Source organism: Protopterus annectens, chromosome 2.part1 (genome assembly GCF_019279795.1).
Source record: "Protopterus annectens isolate FY-2018-M chromosome 2.part1, PAN1.0, whole genome shotgun sequence".
Taxonomy (NCBI): domain Eukaryota; kingdom Metazoa; phylum Chordata; order Ceratodontiformes; family Protopteridae; genus Protopterus; species Protopterus annectens.
Window position 1 is genome coordinate 1,849,347,364 of NC_056729.1, and position 18,978 is coordinate 1,849,366,341.

Genomic DNA, 18,978 nt, shown 5'->3' on the forward strand with positions numbered 1-18,978 from the left:
GTATGGGCAGACATTAGAGTTTTAGACTTCACAAACTCCATGATATCCATGCTTCTACACCCCCTCTGTTATTCTATCCTCTTTCTAACATTATGAGAGCAATATCTCAGAGGTATCCCTTTCAGCCGCGGTGGTGCAGCGGTTAGTGTTGTCGCCTCACAGCAAGAGGTTCTCCTGTTCGATTCTTGGCTGGAGCACCTTCTGTGTGGAGTCTGCATGTCCTCCCCATGGTTGAGTGATGTTAAAGACATGCAGGTAGGTGCGAGCATGAATGGCCTTGCCTTCTTTGAAGGTTGGGCATCAGGCTGGCAACTCAGCACTGTAAACATCTACTGCCAATCATGAGCGGACCGGAGTTCTGCTTTGGCGACCCCTAACCGAGAAAATCTGAAAGTCTTAAAAATCACAATTACACTAGGACATGGGGAGGCATGCTACTGGCATTTGTCAGTATGGCCTTGCATTTGCTTTCTGTTTACTGTGTTAGGTTGTTAGATAAGACCTCATAACATTCCATACATTGGCACTATGGATGAGGCATGGACCTTTGCCACTGGACTGTAGGCCATCTGAGAGTGATGCAGCCCATCTGTAGCAGGGCAGTGCATTCTGTCACTCATACGTTCCCAGGCTGCAAGCCAGTGGATTCCCCTGGGGTAACAGTAGTTAGTGGGTGAGGTGTTACTGGCAATCCTTCCTGTTCATATTGATCCATCAGTCTGGATGTGGGCAGGGTGCTCCTTACAGCTAGGGACACACCTGCATAGGACACCTCTTCAGCATGCTGCATCATGTGGATGTTCCCATACAGAAGTGGGGTCATACTGTAATCATTCCCAACAGCAAGGATATTACCTGTGAGATACCTGTGGCTGATGGTGGGGTGAGCTGGGTGCATGTGTGATATGGAAGCTACTGGCAACTGACTCACAGATATACCTGGGACATTCCTCTTATGCTGCCTTGTGTGTGGACATGGGCAGCCTGTCATTACTTTATAACTGTGCCTTTTGTGGTCTGCCAGTGAATGGACAGACTACCAGTATTCCATACTAGAGGGACAACTAATGTGATGCTAACCTCTATGTAAAATTCCAAAGTTGTGTGCAGTTGACAGTTATTTTATAGGCACTCTTTGTAGGGTACTTCCACCTGTGTACTGTTTCTATGTATGGGCTCCCATTCATGGTATGTCCAGCTTTCCAATGGTGACAGATATTGAAATCTTGACAGTGAGTATGTACAACAGCTGACATGGGTGTAGCTGAGAAGCAGTGTGGTTGGCACTGCAGTTGTTGGAACATGGCCCTGTCAACCACAGTACTGTACCTAGGCTACTGAGTTACAACCATTCGGGCCTACATGCTGACTGCTGCCACACAATATTAAATACACCACAAACTTACCACACTGACCCCTGCATATTGTACACATGCAACAATCTATCATGTAGATTGGGACAGCTCTGGCAATCTGTGCTCCAGTGATATTACTCCTCAAACTTACATGTTACTGCGTTTCTACATGGGATTGTGTGTGTGTGTGTGTGTGTAGGGGGTGAATGCACACCTGAAGATTCTACCCATTTGAAATTACTGTACTGGTATTTCACTTACTCTGTTTTTATCCATGTTGTATTGTATTGTGAGCTATCTTGCAGGAAGGAGGCATATCAGTAGAGTACACGTTAGATTTTAATGGCATACATTTCAGTTTCAGACTTCTTACCCTTCAGAACTACAATGCAACTGTCAGACCTCTTGTAGTATATCCGTGTAGGTCTGGAGGGGGGCTGTAAACCAGTGCAGGCATTTGAGGGCCTTAGCCCAACCTTTCTTTATGGTCATCTACACCTGTCCTGCTAGGTGAGGCTGGGGGTGGGTATGTGAACTCTCATTGACAGCCATGTGTATGGCCTACAGACACCCAGTTATTTGGGCCACCACATGTACTGTGGTGGGAGTTGTCACATTGTGTACTACTGCCTAGTATGTTGACACCAGTATTTGTTATGGATTTCCTGCTGTTCCATACAGCTGTCAGCTGTCTGGTGCTATCCCATTCGGCCACCTAATTCCTTTGCATGTTTGCATCCATGCCATAGATATCAGTATCAGAACATACTACTACATTCACTAATTGATAGGAAGAGTGACTTACTTTGTGCCTAGGGCATTACTGAGGATGGTGCTGGAGGGCTGACTATGTTGGATGCACGCAGTACACTGCCTGTACATGGTAAGGCACAGGTAGTGTCATGTTTGGCATCCCTTTTACTGTATGTGAGAGTCAAAGAGAGGTATCAGTCCCTGGGTTCCTGTTCTGAGTCCCTCTGTGTCTGTGATGACCTTGGTAATGGTGGCGGGGATGTGTGGCCCTTCTTCATGCTATTCCTGCTGCAGCTGTTTCCGCAGGATCATACTGTGTAGCATGGCACATGCTATGAATATTTGTGTGCATGTAGCTGGAGAGTACTGCAAGGCTTCACCGGATATGTCAAGGCAGTGGAACCGTGACTTGAGCATCCCAAACACATGCTCTATAATGATCCTGGTTTGTGCATGTGCCTCAATATGGAGTTGTTTGGGTGTGTGTGCATTTCTGATGGGTGTCACTAGCCACAGCTCCAGTGCGTAGCCAGTATCCCCCACTAGATGGCCAAGTGGGATGTCCCCCCTGACAAACCCCTGATACAGCTGTGAGGAATGCCAGATGTGGAAGTCATGATAGCTTCCAGGGCTGCCAGCACACACTTGCATGATAATGCCCTGGGCATTGCACATGATCTGGCAGTTGATGGAGGGAAGCCCTTGTGGTTTATGTAGACCCTACCCTGCTCACCAGGTGGTGCTGTGATGTGTATGTGCATGCTGTCAATAGCACCCACTACCTCAGGTTATTCTGCTATATGGTGGAAGAGATGCATATTTCTGGTCAATGCCTCACGGGTGCTGAGGAAATATATGTGCTCACTGACATGGCATCCAGGAACTGGTGGTGTACCCTGGATTCTGATGCCTGTGAGACCCCCATGATATCTCCAGTTGGTCTTTGGAAGGTACCTGTGGCTAGTATTCTTAAGGCTTGGTATCCAGTGGGATGGGTTCCCCTCTGTTGGTTCTGTGTGTGAGGTGGGGCCGGCACAGCTTGATGATTTGCTGTAGAATGTCCCTGTCCACCCTATAGTGCTCCACTATCTCCAGCTCATGTAGCCCCTGGTAGGTTACTCTGGGTCTGTACACTCTTCTCCTCCTCCTCACTGTGGGTCGGTTGTCAGCATTCTTCTCCTCACCACCCTCAGTCTCTAGCACATACTGATGGAGTAAAGCAGCAGCAGCCTCTAACAATTTTAGTTAGTTTTGCCAGATAAAAATCTCCATCTCTGTACACCTGTCTTGTAGTGTTTGCGGGCAAAACCAGTCTGAAAGGAGTTTGCATAGTTTATAGTAGTGTTCTGGGCTGAGCTGCTGTCTGTGTAATTGGCTGATTCTGATACATTCCACATGCCAGCTATGCTAGTTCTCCTTGATTGCCTTCCTACTGCTGTTTCCCCTTCCCAGTTCCTCCCTATTTAAGCCCCGAGGTGCACCACGCATTCCCATTGCTCAAATGAAAACAGTGCTGCTCTTTCCTCTTTTTTTTTTTTTTTTTGTTTTTGTTTTTGTTTAAAACCCGGCGCGTGCCGAGCACACCCATTTAGGCAATGTACACAGTGCTCAGGAACATCTGACACACCCCCTTCCTTAGCTGTGGTTAGCTAAGGGCAAACACAGGCCACAGAGCTCCAATGAGCTTACAGCAAGCATGATACACCCCCTTATGAAGTCATCCAGCTCTTATACTTGCATGGTTGTGTTGCTGCACCTACACGGTTAGGGGCAAACTGAAACTTTGAAGAAATATGTGATTCAATATAACTCCCCTCATTTGCATACCCCAGCATGTAGGTCGATAGTTACTGCATTAAAATGGCCCCTTTCCCCTTGACAATCACTGCTCCCTGGTATGGTTTACACTCTGCATGCCATAGACTATAATTGCAAAATGCAGATTTACCTTAAAATTGAGTTTTCCTATTTTTTTTATTTTCGGCACGATCGTGCTTAAACGGCCAAGATCAGCCAAATAAAATTTTGATTTTCATAAAAATGAAGGATTTTTTCATGCCAATGGCCTTATATTTGGCCATTGAGATGAATAATGAACATAGTACATGCTTTTTATGAGGTGTCATGCCTCCATTTTCTTATTTGCAGAAATGTACTTGGTTATTAACCGAATACATTTCTGCACTGACACTGTTCTTGCACGGAGACCCGGCAGCTTGGTGAACCACTAATTCACCTCATTTGCATGGTTTTCACCAGCAAATGAGGTGATTAGCTGCTTGCCAGTTTTCCATTCAAGAACACTGTAGTGCTGCTGTTGCACATCAAAACAGCTCTATACTGAATCGCTTGGTGGACATTTTCCATGCAGAAGTGGCTACACTTTTCCTGCACGGAAAAAAAGGCTTCATAAATCCAGGGGAGTATGTTAACAGCATGCCAGTAACAGTTACAGCATAAGTCCAACAAAACAGGTAATTTAACAAGATATGTTAAAATGCAACCACAATAATACATACCAATAATAAAACACATTTCCCAAAATACAGTTAATGTAACAAAGTATGTTAACCATAACAACAATAAATAAATGAAGATAAGGGGTGGGGGGAAAGAGAGAAAAACAGTCCATTAGTGACATTGCCAGTTATAGCCCTGACACCAGTACTACTATCTACTCTACAGGTCAGTATATCCCTTTATGTGTACAGTGACTACCAGTCTCCTATAGCTGATGTAGCATGTACATACCTCTCAAGCTATTTGCATGAGAGAGTACGGGCCACGAAATAACAATGGTAGGTCCACAAGTACACAGAACTCTTGCACATCAGCTGAACCTATATAGCTACCAAGGTGTTCTACTGTCTAAGTTGGTAATACTTTGCAATCTAGGTAATCATTTCCATGGCCATCTTGTGACAGATGGATTACACAATATTAATTATAGTACGTGAAATTGTGACACTTGAGAGACATGTATGTGTATAGTAGAGACAGTAAACATCTGTCATGCCTTGACTGGCAGGCATGGGAATATACACCCGCTCCCCATTGGCCGTTGTTTTCAATTATAAAGGAAGGTCTCCCTCCAATCAAATCTCCGGCCATGAGATGCACATGGGAATACGGTCCTGGAGGCTAAGTTTCCCTCTCTCAATAATATACACACATAAGGCATCAGGACAAGAAGGAAACCACACCACTACAACTCCCTCTCCACATAGACCTGCACTAACCACAGCAAAACCAAAAACCACAAACACTACAGGTCAGTGCTATAGACCTACCATCAAAAGCAGATCAAACACTATCACTACCAAAACAGTCTCAGACACCCAAAATCACACTAAACCAAAACAAAAGAGACCTAAAATATATCTTCTAAGCCTAAGCCAGTGTGTCAACAAACACAGCTCCTTAGCAAATCACAACACCCACATACAAACACAATAGGCACATCCATGCCAGCTTAACACTGACAGCCCTTAAGGCCAGGCTGAACCTTACCAGGAAGGTCAACACTGAGCAGCCCACACGGCGCGCCAGATCCGGTCCCGGGCACAAGCACTGAAACAAGTCTGCAAGGTGCTGACACACATGACTCAGTCACTCATCCGCCACATAACATGACCTGAGACGCACATCCTGACTACATCAAAGAGTACAGAGGAAGATGCTGGATATGGTAGCCAGGCTGGTATCCTGAGGACTCCTTAGAGAGGCATGTAGCCCAGGCTGGTATGTGATGCCACAATGGTATGAGATGACCTTGAATTTCAACTATGATGCCAAGTATTGGACAACAATAAAGGGGATCCAGAATCTGTCAGCAATAATACCAATGGGCATTATTTCACGATGCTTGGGATCCAATGCCTGTCAGCTTGGGATGATATGCTTCATGTCACGATGAGGCTCTAGGGACGGCATGCACCTGTCACCCTGGCAAGGCTCAAAAGATTTTCCACCAAGCAAGGTATCACAAGCCTTAAGAAACTAAGAGTACAAGGCCCACCAATGCTAGAAGTTCAAATAAGAAAGATGCAAGCGTAAGACTCAGTAATGCCTTAGTTGGTGCACTCCCTAAACCTCAAAACTCATAACAGAAACCTGGTTCAGGACTCCGAGAGCACCCACCTTCAACCAGGTTATACTCTACCAGAGAGCACCCCAGCACACCATACCATGCTTTTCGCCCCAAAACTTGGACAAACCACAAAAAAGGGGGGGACACACAAGAGGGTTGGCAGGCAACACACTAAGCATCAGAGACACAAGACTAGGTTGGCAGTGGGTAAAACTGCTTAAACTTTCCATAAAAGCCCGTTCAGTGGGTAAGCCTGCTCCAAACCCAGGAACCCCATCGGCCCACCCCCCAAACACTGGAAATATGAAGGTCTCTCCTCACTCATTATATTGCTTACATCACTCCAAACATACTCAACTAGCACATTTCAGCTCCAATACATTACCCTTGCCCAACACTTCCTAGCATAAACTCAAAGAATTCATAACCTCAAATTACCACTCCCACCATAGGGGAAAAACATACTGATCTGATCATCACCGCCAACATGGGGACTCTCCTATCCTGACCTCCAGAATAGTATCTCACTGGATCAAGATCAGACCATAAACTGATCTCACTGGATATTCATATCCCTAACCCCCCCCTTCCTAACCCCAAACTGAAAAAAAAGTGAAAAACTTCTTCACACTCATTCAAACCGAGGAAAACTCCTCAAAATCCTTCGGGCCTGTGGGAAAATACGGCCCAGACCGCAGAATCCTTATAAAATGCATCTCTATGATGAACTTCAGAATGCATGGATCATGCAATCCCCCATAAAAACCAAGACCCAATCCTCCAAAGGATATTAAGTACAGAAGAAGTCATTTTTGACCTGGGACCCAAGTTGATAGCAATCATTAAATGTTTTAGTACAACATGGTTAGAAAACATTTTATATATGAAGGGATTCCATGAAGGATCTTTACTCATCCTCATGCCTCATCGCTCTTACTCATCCCTCATCAGGCCCAATCGAATGTTACCAAACACCTGCAGCAACTGGAAAGACCCCAAAGTTACTGAAAGACCGTAGGGATCACCAAGCCAATCAGAGGGCCATAACAGATGCCATAAAAATGCCAAGTCTCTACCACTCCAGCTCTACTCAGTGGCATACCGCCTGCTCAGTGACCTGTGCCTGACGTGAGCCATGTCAGCGACCCGGAATTAAGTGCACCTCAAAAAAAAATCCAAGTCATCCACCGACGAGAGATGAACCTCAGCACTGAAATAAATAGGAAATGCTGGAGGGACAGATTCATAACCCAGAGGCTCCCTTCACTATGGAATAAAATCAGTCAAAATCCAGGTCCAGGTCCTCATTGACTCTCTTCAAGAGGAATCTTGATTAGTGGATGAGGGATGTGGAGATCACCGGTTTACCCCGGTATGTCTTCTGTGTCACTGGGCACAGTATACTAATACTAAAAAGGGCATAGCAAAAATTAATTTAAATGGTGGTGGGAAGCCAAACATACTCTGGCTAGCTAGGCTTATAAATGCCCTAGGGCAGATAGCCTAGTATGAACCTATGAACCTATGAACCTATGAACCCAACAGCTGTGACTGTAAGGGACATCTGCATAGAATGTAATAATTGACTGCAGCAACTCTGAACATACATTCCAGGAATACAGCCATAACAAGATTAAATAGCTTTATTTCTGAATCAACATTGTTGATGTACACATTCCTGTTATTGATTTTAATGGTCTGTGACATCTAAATGCACAGTTACCTACTCATAATATGGGCTACCTCACCCATTTACCTGTAGTTCCTGTGGAAAGAGAAACTGTGAGCATTACTTGACTGCTACAGTAACATTTACTGCTACACACCACTGCATTCAGACCTTGGACTGTGTCTGGCAAAATATTCTATTTATAGAGCATTTAATAGACTGAGCTACTGAGTCACTGCTGATTATTGAATGACTGACATTTGCCTAGAGCTCACCTGGAGCTAAAATATGACATGGTAGTACTACTACAGTGTTATACTAGATTGCAGTGACAGTAGAATGCACATGCATGGAATACAAGCATAACACAGATAGTAAGATTTATTTCAGTATTAACAATGCTAGTGTGCACATTTTATTGTTAGTGATTTGAAATGTCTGTGAAGTCAGCAAACAATATTAGCCCATGGAGTGGGCTACCTCACCCATATACCATTATTACTGACAGTCTGAGGTAGATGAGCATTATGTGACCACTACTGGCCTGGAGACAGCCTTGGACAGTACCAGGCTATAACTCGTACCATGCTTTCCGGCCACAAAACTCGGACCGAACCACAAATGGAGGGGGAGTATCCATATACATCAAAAATACCCACACCTCCAGGTTAGTAGCACTGCACGAAGCAATGGAAACCATCCACATGCAACTAACAGTGGGCAAAACTGCTTTTCAGTTTATAGCCTGCTACAGACCACCCTCCCAAACTCAGGAACCCCACTCGGCCTTCCTGAAATCACTGGAGAACATGAAGGCCTCTCCAAACACCATCATATTGGGTGACTTCAGCTACCCAAACATTGACAGGGTAAACTACTCAAGCCCACACACCCTTGCCCAATGGTTCCTAGAATTTATAAACTCAAATGCTATGGAACAACTGGTTACCAGCCTCACAAGAGGGGAAAACATATTGGATCTGGTCATTACAAACATAAGGACTCTATGTTCCACACCAGAGGTATACCCCTCACTGGTAAGGTCAGACCACAAATTAATCTCACTGGACATCCATATCCCATCCCCACCCCCAGCCAAGGTAACCACTGAGAAGAACTTCTCAAAAGCAAACTTCACACTTCTCAAAACTGAGGTGGTATCCTTCAAAGCCCCTGGGCCAGTGGAAAACACGGCTCAAACTGCTGAATCCTTCACAAACGCATTCTATGGACACCTACAGGAATGTATGGATCGTGCCATCCCAAATAAAACCAAGACTCACTCCTCCAAAGGCAGGAGACCTATCTGGTGGACCCCGGCCATAAATAAGCTATACAACAAAAGGAGGAAGCTACTACATGATAAAGCAAAATTCCAAAAAGGGAAGGCATCTCTGATCAGTACTAGCAAGAAGCTACGATCCCTCATAAAATCATCTAAGGCCAGCTTCGAAAGAAAAATTGCACAAGATACTAAGGACAATCACAAGGCCTTCTTTAGTTATGTCAGGAACCTGGGCAGAAACTCGTAGATATGCTCCGAGTTAGTGCAAAATGACAAAAAATACACTGAACGCACAGACATTGCCAACATCCTGGCTGACAGATTTGGTGCAAATTTCTTCTCCCCATCCCCCCCCAAAAGAGCAAATCTCCATCCCAACAGAGTGTAACCTCCCAGACATCACAGATGATCAGGTGAGAGATGCCCTCTCCAATGCAAAAGACACAGCATCAATGGGACCGGATGATGTCCCGGGATGCGTCTTACATGAGCTACAAAATGAACTTAACCCTCACATTAAGTCACTGTTCAAGCTCAGCCTTACCACAGAATATGTACCCAAGGAATGGCGTACAGCAAAGGTGGTCCCGCTCCACAAGGGAGGTGCCACAACAGACCCCGGAAACTATCACCCCATAAGCCTGACTAGCCTGGTCTGCAAAGCTATGGAGCATATCATCATGGAACTCATAAACAATGATATCGGAAACCTAGAGACACTGGATCCTACCCAGTTCGGCTTTGTCAAAAGCAGATCTTGCCTCTTGAACCTGGTCGACTTCTTTGAAACAGTCACCAGGGCCATAGATGAAGGGAAAGTAGTCTCCACAGCTTACCTGGACCTCACAAAAGCCTTCGACACAATACCCCACTCAGGTATCATAAATAAGCTCTCTAGCTTAAATATCAACCCCTATGTCACAAGATGGGTTGCAAACTGGCTCAGGGATAGAACCCACATGGTCAGAATTGCAGGTGCCTTGTCAGACTCTAAACCAGTTACAAGTGGAGTCCCACAAGGTTCAGTCCTGGGACCTCTCTTGTTCGGTATTTATTTCTCTGAGGTACAGGCAAACACGGGAGGACTATGGCTGACCAAGTTTGCAGATGACTGCAAACTGGGTGCCATAATAGACTCTCCGGCTGACACAAGCATCCTCCAAAAGGGTCTCACAGAGACAGATAACTGGTGCCAAAGTCATGGCCTGAAGCTAAATGCTAAAAAATGCATAGTCATTCCCTTTGGGAAAAACAAAGTGCCCACAGACTACCACATAGGAGGTAACACATTAAGTACAGAGGAAGTAATTAGGGATTTGGGGACCCAAGTAGATAGTAATCTCTCCTTTGACAATCACGTTGCCAAAGTGGTTAGAAAGACCTTCTATATAGCTCACCTCATCACAAAAGGTTTCACATCTAGATCAACAGAGGTCTTTGTGCCACTCTATTCATCACTCACCAGGCCAATAATTGAATACAATGCCCCATTTGGGATGTACCTTACCCAACACCTGCAGCAACTGGAAAGACCCCAAAAGTACCTCACCAAGAGGATAAAGGGACTCAAACAGATGCCCTATGCAGTTAGGCTAAAGAAACTCCAGCTCTACTCAGTTGCTTACTGCCTACTCAGAGGCGATCTGTGCCTGACATATAAAGCCATGTCCAACCCAGAATTAATGGACATGTTCCACCTCAAGAAATCCAAATCCCTTAGAGCTACACATTCTAGAGACTTAAACCTCAGCACAGAAATAAATAGGACATGCTGGAGGGACAGATTCATATCCCAGAGGCTCCCCATCACTCTGGAACAAAATCCCAGTCCAGGTTAGGCAGATCCCCTCACTGACCCTCTTCAAGAGAAATCTGGACGAGTGGATGGGAGATCATAAGTATACCCCTGGGATCAATTCTGGGTCCCTGCTAGACAGAGGCACAATAAACTAGCCGTAAATGGGCTATATTCTGTGACCTACTATTCAAAGGCACAGTCTACAAATCTAAAAGGGTGGCGAAAGCCAAACACACTCTGGTTAGGTTTATAAATGCCCTAGGGCAGATAGCCTAGTATCAACCTATGAACCTATGAACCTATGGGTTCAGCAATACAGTTTGCAGGCCACTAGATTTGCATTGTACAGCCATGACAGTGTTATACTTGACCGCTATTACCTTACCAAACAGAATCAATACATGCAGTTCTACTGCAACGGTTATGACAACACAATCCTGTTATACACCATTTTGCTTACTGTTATTGGTATTGCTTTTTGTTTTATTGAACTACAGCTGTTATTGCTCATTTAGTGCACTACAGTTCTAATTGTCCATTTATTTCACTACAGGTTTCTTGTATATACTTTATTGCAGTAAACACTTTACTCTTTCTTGCGTATTGTGCTACACTTGGCATTGTACATCTGTACTCACCACACTCACGGCACAACCTGGCTAGGCACCCAGTGTGGGACTATACATTGTGAGCCCTCTCATCTGCAGCTGATGAAGAGAAGCACAACATTATGCATGCCAGATTTACAGACATTCACCTTGCAATTTGTTAAGACAGTGCAAACCATACTTACATACCTGTGGGATATTTCCCGCTCTGGCTTCTTGGATGTAGGTGTCCAAGGTCCTCCTTTGTTCTTCTTTTCAGGTCATCATGGTAGTGACAACACTGTTTACATCTGCAGGGGATACCAGTAACACTGGTGAGTTCTCTGGCCAACCTGTCTTAGGCCTCCACCTTACACTCTGAGCCCTAGAAACCATCCTGCAGCAGCCTATCATCATGGCTTTTAACAAGGAGTCCAACCATGACCCTGGACTCCAGAATGTCCCACCTCTGCACCCAAAAGTGCACATCTTCACCTGCACCTCCAGCCATATCTACAGTAGATAAGACTCCAAGGAATTATGCAGATTCCTGCCTATTGCTCTTAATATAGGTTGCTTTCCAGCCCTTATACATCACTGAGCACCATTCAAAAAAGTGCTGTGTTGCTTAGCAGCATGCAAACCAGCTAAGCAGAGCTGACCAGCACATAAACACACACAATTGTGGGTTTAGTGAAGCTGAGTACTGCGCAAACATTGACAGATGTTACCATTTATGCAGTGCTTAGCAAGCTTGAGCACAGCTGAGCAAGAAGCAGAGTGCAGTGGAGCCTTATTTTAAAATTGTGTTCATAACATGTACAACAAAAATACAGCCAAGTTCTGCCTTCCATGTATTCAAACCATGGACTCACTACACATAAAGCTGTAACTCTTCCCATTTAGCTATGTGGATATCAAGAAATCTGATATACCTTCACATATACCACTGAGTTACCTGTTAGCTGTGTTGAGCACCACACCACACCACACAAACACACTTAAACACACCTATAAATAAATAAATAATTACCTCTGGTTTCTATTTTTAGATGTCTGGCAAGTGTCAGTAGTCTATATGTGAGCACAGCTTGGCATTGCTGTGCTCTGTGCTGTGCTGTGCAAACATGCATTTAAAAAAAAAATAAAACAAATACAGGAAATATGGGACATCATAACATTTACACATTCAACATCTGACACACTGCATGACATTGCTACAGTGGTGGGAACCATTGCAGGTGGTTCTCAAACTTGTTACGGTTAGCCACTACACCTTTCTCTACTATTCAATATCCGTGTTCCTTGGCTGTCCCTTGGCAGTGCGCCATCATTAATATGCATGGCGCTCTGCCAAGGGGGGACCATGGCTCTGTACATGGATACATTCCATGTAGGCTCTACATGGTGCCTACATGGGTTTTATTAAATCCTGAGGACTGTCTATTAATCAAGATACAAAATGAAACAAAGCCATAATATTGGTTACAAACCTGTAAGAATGTAAAGTATAAATACATACAAAATATATGAATAAATACATAAAAATCTAATTTTTCCTTTAACTTAGCTGTTATAAGGCTAAAGTTGCCTTCAGTTGAAGAACACTGCTAATGGAGGTCATATCATTCAAGAGTGGAAAAACAGTACCATTTGTTTTAAGTTGTCATCTCAGTTCCTTCAATTCCAAAAAGCAGAAGCACCCCCACATTGGCCCAAGCTATCATGATCAATAACATAAAATTTTAATATGTGTGAACTACTGGTGGTGATGTCTTTGCATAAAGCATTCCTTTCATCATACTTTTTAATATCATAACTGTGACAGTAAAGTGTGGTTCTCAGTGCCTGCTTAGTTTTACCGAAATAAAAACAAGTGGTACATAAACCACCCCGGTAATTGTACAGTGTTAATTCTGACACAGCTTCATATCACCATACCCTTAGTATATGAAAATTAAACCCTTCCAATATATTTTTGCATTGTAAATAATGTCCACACTTGCCCATTTTACCACCTCCCCTTAAGTAATTGACCATTTCCATTAAAGTTTTAAAACAAATCTCCTTTTTATACACAATCCAGGACAAATTCCCAATTATATTTGTATATTCTTGATCAATAGAAAACGGTTCCAGGTTTTATGAAACATCCCTTTAATATCAAAATAGTCAGTGTTATATGATACAATAAATGTTCCATTAAAATCAGCCTGAAATTTAGTAGGGTCTCTGGATACAGTGTTGACAATGGCTTGTTGATCTTTTTCTCTTCACCTCTTTAAAAGTGTTAGTAAGGAAAGATTTAGGGTATTCTCTCTTCTCAAACACTGACCTAAGTTTAAGACTCTCCTGCTTGTATCTATTCTCACGAGAGACCATCCATGATAGTATAACACATTGTCCTTTTCTAAGGAATGTTTTTTGATACATGGAATGCCAACTGTCATAATGAAGTAAAGAAATAGAATATGTTGGTTTCCTAAATATGGTGGCTTCAGAACCCTTCCGGACTCTATTTTTGTAGAAACATCTAGGTAATTGACTTTTAAAGCTGATAATCCATGGTAAACATTAAAAAAATCAGTTGTAGTATGAAAGAATTGGAAAAAAAATTATTTAATATGAGCAAGTATCAGTCCAATATATAAATATGTAGAAAAAGGAACACCAAATGGGTAAGGTACCTCCAAGCAAAGTGAAAACAGTCCAGAAATAAAGAATGAATGGTACTTCACGACAATCGAAGCAGACCCACAAAATAGAAACTTAAAATCTCTTTATTTCACAGAATAAAGTAAGCGCTTTCGCGTTTCCATAAACGCTTCATCAGACTTTCAAATCCATTATATAAAAATCCATTTAAATACTGAATCTCATGTGAAACAACTAATAAAAACTCTCCATAAAAATTCCTAATTAAAATTTAAAGTGCCAATGCTTATATATATCTCCCTAGCATGTTTATTATCTGTTTAGACCTATCTAGCAACTATAACTTTTGTTGATGGCTTAAAAACATATACATTTGTACAAATAAAGCAGTAATCAATGTATGGAATCAATAATTCTGGTCTACAAATCAATATTTCAGAGCACGGTCCATGAGAAATGGTTTTAAAAAGACCCTCTCAATCAGCCCATGTCCTCTGTCTGCTTGTAATCTAATGATCAGTTTTCCTTCTTCTTTCTCAATATAGTTCCCTATATCTCCTAACCTCTCTGTGGGATATATTAACTCCAAGACTAAAAACTTAAAATTGTGTGTTGTATTATTATTAATAACATGTCCAGCTATAGCATTACCCTCATTCTGTCTACTAATGGCATAGACATGTTCTCTCATTCTCTCTCTCAGAGTCCTATTTGTCTTCCCCACATAGACACTATTGCATTTTGGACATATAGCTAAATAAACCACATTCCTTGACCTACAATCTGTATACTGTTGGAACCCATATTTCAGATGTGTATCCGGGTGTATAAAACTGTTTGTATTAGCTATATAGCCACATTGGTCACAGTGGCGACAAGGAAAGTCCCTTTTCTAATGGATTGCAGTTCTTTTTTATTACTTTTTTCATAACACAAGATCTGTTTTAATGATTTAGTATTCTTATAACTAAACCTCGGACCTGTGCCTAGTACTTCTTTTATGTATTCATCTAACAGTAACATCCCCCAATTCTTCTTAATTATCTCTGTTACTCTATTGTTATTGTTGGTATAAGGAATAACTAGTCTATTTACCCTCGAAGTAGCAATAGTCCTTTGTCTATTATGTTCCTGACTGCCCCTCTTAATATAGGGTTGGCCAATACTGTCACGTTCTACTTCTTTATAACTTCTAGATCACTAGTATGGTATCCTCTCTCTACAAAATCTACTTTTACATCGCTAATAGCTTTATGAAACACCTCGTCTTCACTTACTAGACGTGAAGTCCTTAGTGCCTGGCTCTTAACAATATTCTTATGTATATGTAATGGATGCATACTATTACAATACAACAAGGCATTCCTTCTACAAGGTTTCTTAAACATTTCAGTGGTAATTAAGCCATTATGTTTCTTAAGTAATACATCTAGAAATTCAATTTCGTCCTGGGACCATTTGCCAGTCAAAGTAAGAAAAGTTGTTGTTCCATTAATGTGAGTAATGAATTGATTAAGTGTTGTTAAATCCCCTCCCCAAATGAGGAAGACATCATCCACAAAACATTTGTAATATTTAATGGAGCGTGAAAAAAACATATGCGCTAGAATGTAGGTATGTTCCCAATATGCCAAAACTAGATTTGCATAAGAATTGGCACAAGGCGTACACATTGCTACACCTGTAGTCTGTAAAAAGTATCTCTTATCGTATGTAAACACATTATTTGCAAGGATGAGGTCCATTAACATTGTGATTTTAATAATTCTATCATTACTCATCCCCTTCTGCATCAGATATAGTCTTAAATAATCTAAACCAATATCATCGGGTATACTCATAATAAGTGACGCGACATCCAATGTAACCATATAGTCAGGTCCATTCATATAACTAAAATCATTATAAGATGAAAGAGTTTCCAAAAACTGTTGAGTGTCCCTTAGAATTGAGCTAGTTGATTCTATCAATGGTCTCAGTTGCTTTTCTATATAAATAGACATGGATTCTGTTAGCCAACCTCTACTAGAGACGATTGGTCTAAATGGAGGGTTTTCCAGTGTTTTGTGTATCTTAGGGAGTCCCCTAAAAGTAGGTATCAATGGTTTCTCTACCAAAAAGTATTTGTACAGGTCACCATCAATAATACTACACATGAGCATGTCATATAGATTATCATACACATCTTTAATTAATCTATTTAACCAAGGCATAGTTATGGTACTATATGTGTTCATATCTGACAACATAGCACATATACTGGAGTGATAAAATTCTTGATCTAACACAACTACCGCTCCCCCTTTGTCAGCAGGTCTAATGACAATCAAATCATTATTCTGTAAGGCTTTCAGGGCTTGCCTTTTATCCTTATTCAAATGATAAACCTCAGGTTTCAAATGCTGTTTGTCTAATTGAAAAGTGGCTAACAAATCATTTTCACAAGCTTTTTCAAAACTATCTACTAATGGATGTAGGTTAGGCATATAAGTTGACTTTTTTAAAAGTATAATTTTGTCTAGTATTATTATTACTACTATTATCATATTGTAAACATAGTGCAATATTCCTAGCAAAACATTTCACATCAACAATTAAATCAATGACAGCCACATTTTGCGATGGGATGAATGACAATCCCTTATTCAAAACTGCTTTCTCAGCAGATGTTAGTACATACTTTGATAGATTTACTGTAAAGTTTTGTGGACTGGTTTCAACGTTTTCTTCTGAAATTCTTGTTGCTCATCTGACATTTTCTGTTTCTTCCCCATGTAGTGTGGGCTCCACAACTGCCTGTTCGTGGATCGAAATGGTAACAGAAAATGGAGCGACGAGAGATCATTAGATGATGTTGCTACTACTGTTTCTTGAACATTTACTTTCTTTCTAACTACAGGCTCTTTCAAAAAAGAACCCTGTATATCTGTTGGTTCAGCTTTTAGAGTTGCTATCTCTACTACTTCCATAGCTTTTCACCAATGTGAGGCGGAAGTGATGTCATCCCTGAAGAAATAGATGATTGAACAGGACATGCTGCTGTTGGTTGTCCTCCGGTGTGAGAGGAAGTAACATCTCTGATCCGAGTAGGTTCCCTCGGCCAAGAGAATACATTCCCCCTACTAAAATCTAAACAACCTCTCTCCAATTTCTTTTTCTTTGCTGACATTAACCTGCTATCAAGGGACGCAAGTGTAGCTGAAAGCTCACATACAAACTCATCCATTTATGTATTTGTTGTTAAAAGGCTCAGTTCTTGTTCAATTTTACTTGCCTCAGTTCTAAGGTCTTTCTCGATCATTGCATACTGTTCTATTAAGAGCTTCATGTAGCCAAAGCTAGTCTCCAAATTAAGCTTCTGCCATTTGTAAAGTAATAAAGGGTATGTAGATCCAAAAGTCGGCATTTTAAGTATTTGGAGGCCCCTGGGAACTATCTTGAAGGAAACACAAGCCTCCATATGTTTTTTCTGCCATTGAATATTCTTTAGCTTCATTAATAAATCTTCCAATTTCCTAGTCAGTTGTAATACGTTAATATTAACAGTTTCTTTTTTATGCTTGCTTGTATTGCTTGTACTATTAGCTAAATCCACATATGATAGTCATAATAATGGATTACCATCAATCAACAATAACTGTTTGAATTTACCAGTGCTTGTAGTCATATCATCGATTCCCGGTAATTGCAAAGGGGTCTCTTCTGCTTGCTTGTACTATTAGTTAAATCCACATATGATAGTCATAATAATGGATTACCATCAATCAACAATAAGTGTTTGAATTTACAAGTGCTTGTAGTCATATCATTGATTCCCGGTAATTGCAAAGGGGTCTCTTCTGTCATGTCCCTTGGTGTAACTAAACAAAGTCCCAAAATCTAGAAAAAAGAACACCAAATGGTAAGGTACCTCCAAGCAAAGTGAAGACAGTCCAGAAATAAAGAATGAATAGTACTCCACAACAATCGAAGCAGACCCACAAAATAGAAACTTAAAATCTCTTTATTTCATAGAATAAAGTAAGCGCTTTTGCGTTTCCATAAACGCTTCATCAGACTTTCAAATCCATTTTATAAAACTCCATTTAAATACTGAATCTCATGTGAAGCAACCAATAAAAACTCTCTATAAAAATTCCTAATTAAAATTTAAAGTGCCAGTGCTTATATACATCTCCCTAGCATGTTTATTATCTGTTTAGACCTATCTAGCAACTATAACTTTTGTTGGTGGCTATATAGCTAATACAAACAGTTTTATACACCCTGATATGAAATATGAGTTCCAAAAGTATACATATTGTAGGTCAAGGAATGTGGTTTATTTAGCTATATGTCAAAAATGCAATAGTGTCTATGTGGGGAAGACAAATAGGGCTCTGAGAGAGAGAGAATGAGAGAACATGTCTATGCCATTAGTAGAGAGAATGAGGGTAATGCAATAGCTAGACATGTTATTAATAATAATACAACACACAATTTTAAGTTTTTAGTCTTAGAGTTAATATATCCCACAGAGAGGTTAGGAGATATAGGGAACTATATTGAGAAAGAAGAAGGAAAATTGATCATTAGATTACAAGCAGGCAGAGGACATGGGCTGAATGACAGGGTCTTTTTAAAACCATTTCTCATGGACCGTGCTCTGAAACATTGATTTGTAGACCAGAATTATTGATTCCATACATTGATTACTGCTTTATTTGTACAAATGTATATGTTTTTAAGCCATCAACAAAAGTTATAGTTGCTAGATAGGTCTAAACAGATAATAAACATGCTAGGG

The 18,978-nt window shown here is 41.4% G+C and overlaps 1 protein-coding gene across 1 annotated transcript in view; it reads right to left on the reverse strand.

Annotated features, from left to right (window-relative positions):
- The window catches only part of LOC122795048 (pentraxin fusion protein-like), a 270,337-nt gene that overhangs the window by 88,178 nt on the left and 163,181 nt on the right, over nt 1-18,978 (reverse strand). The window contains exon 2 of the mRNA XM_044063625.1: nt 11,748-11,848. Coding sequence (XP_043919560.1) covers nt 11,748-11,848 — 101 coding nt within the window. The remainder of the gene's footprint in view (nt 1-11,747; nt 11,849-18,978) is intronic.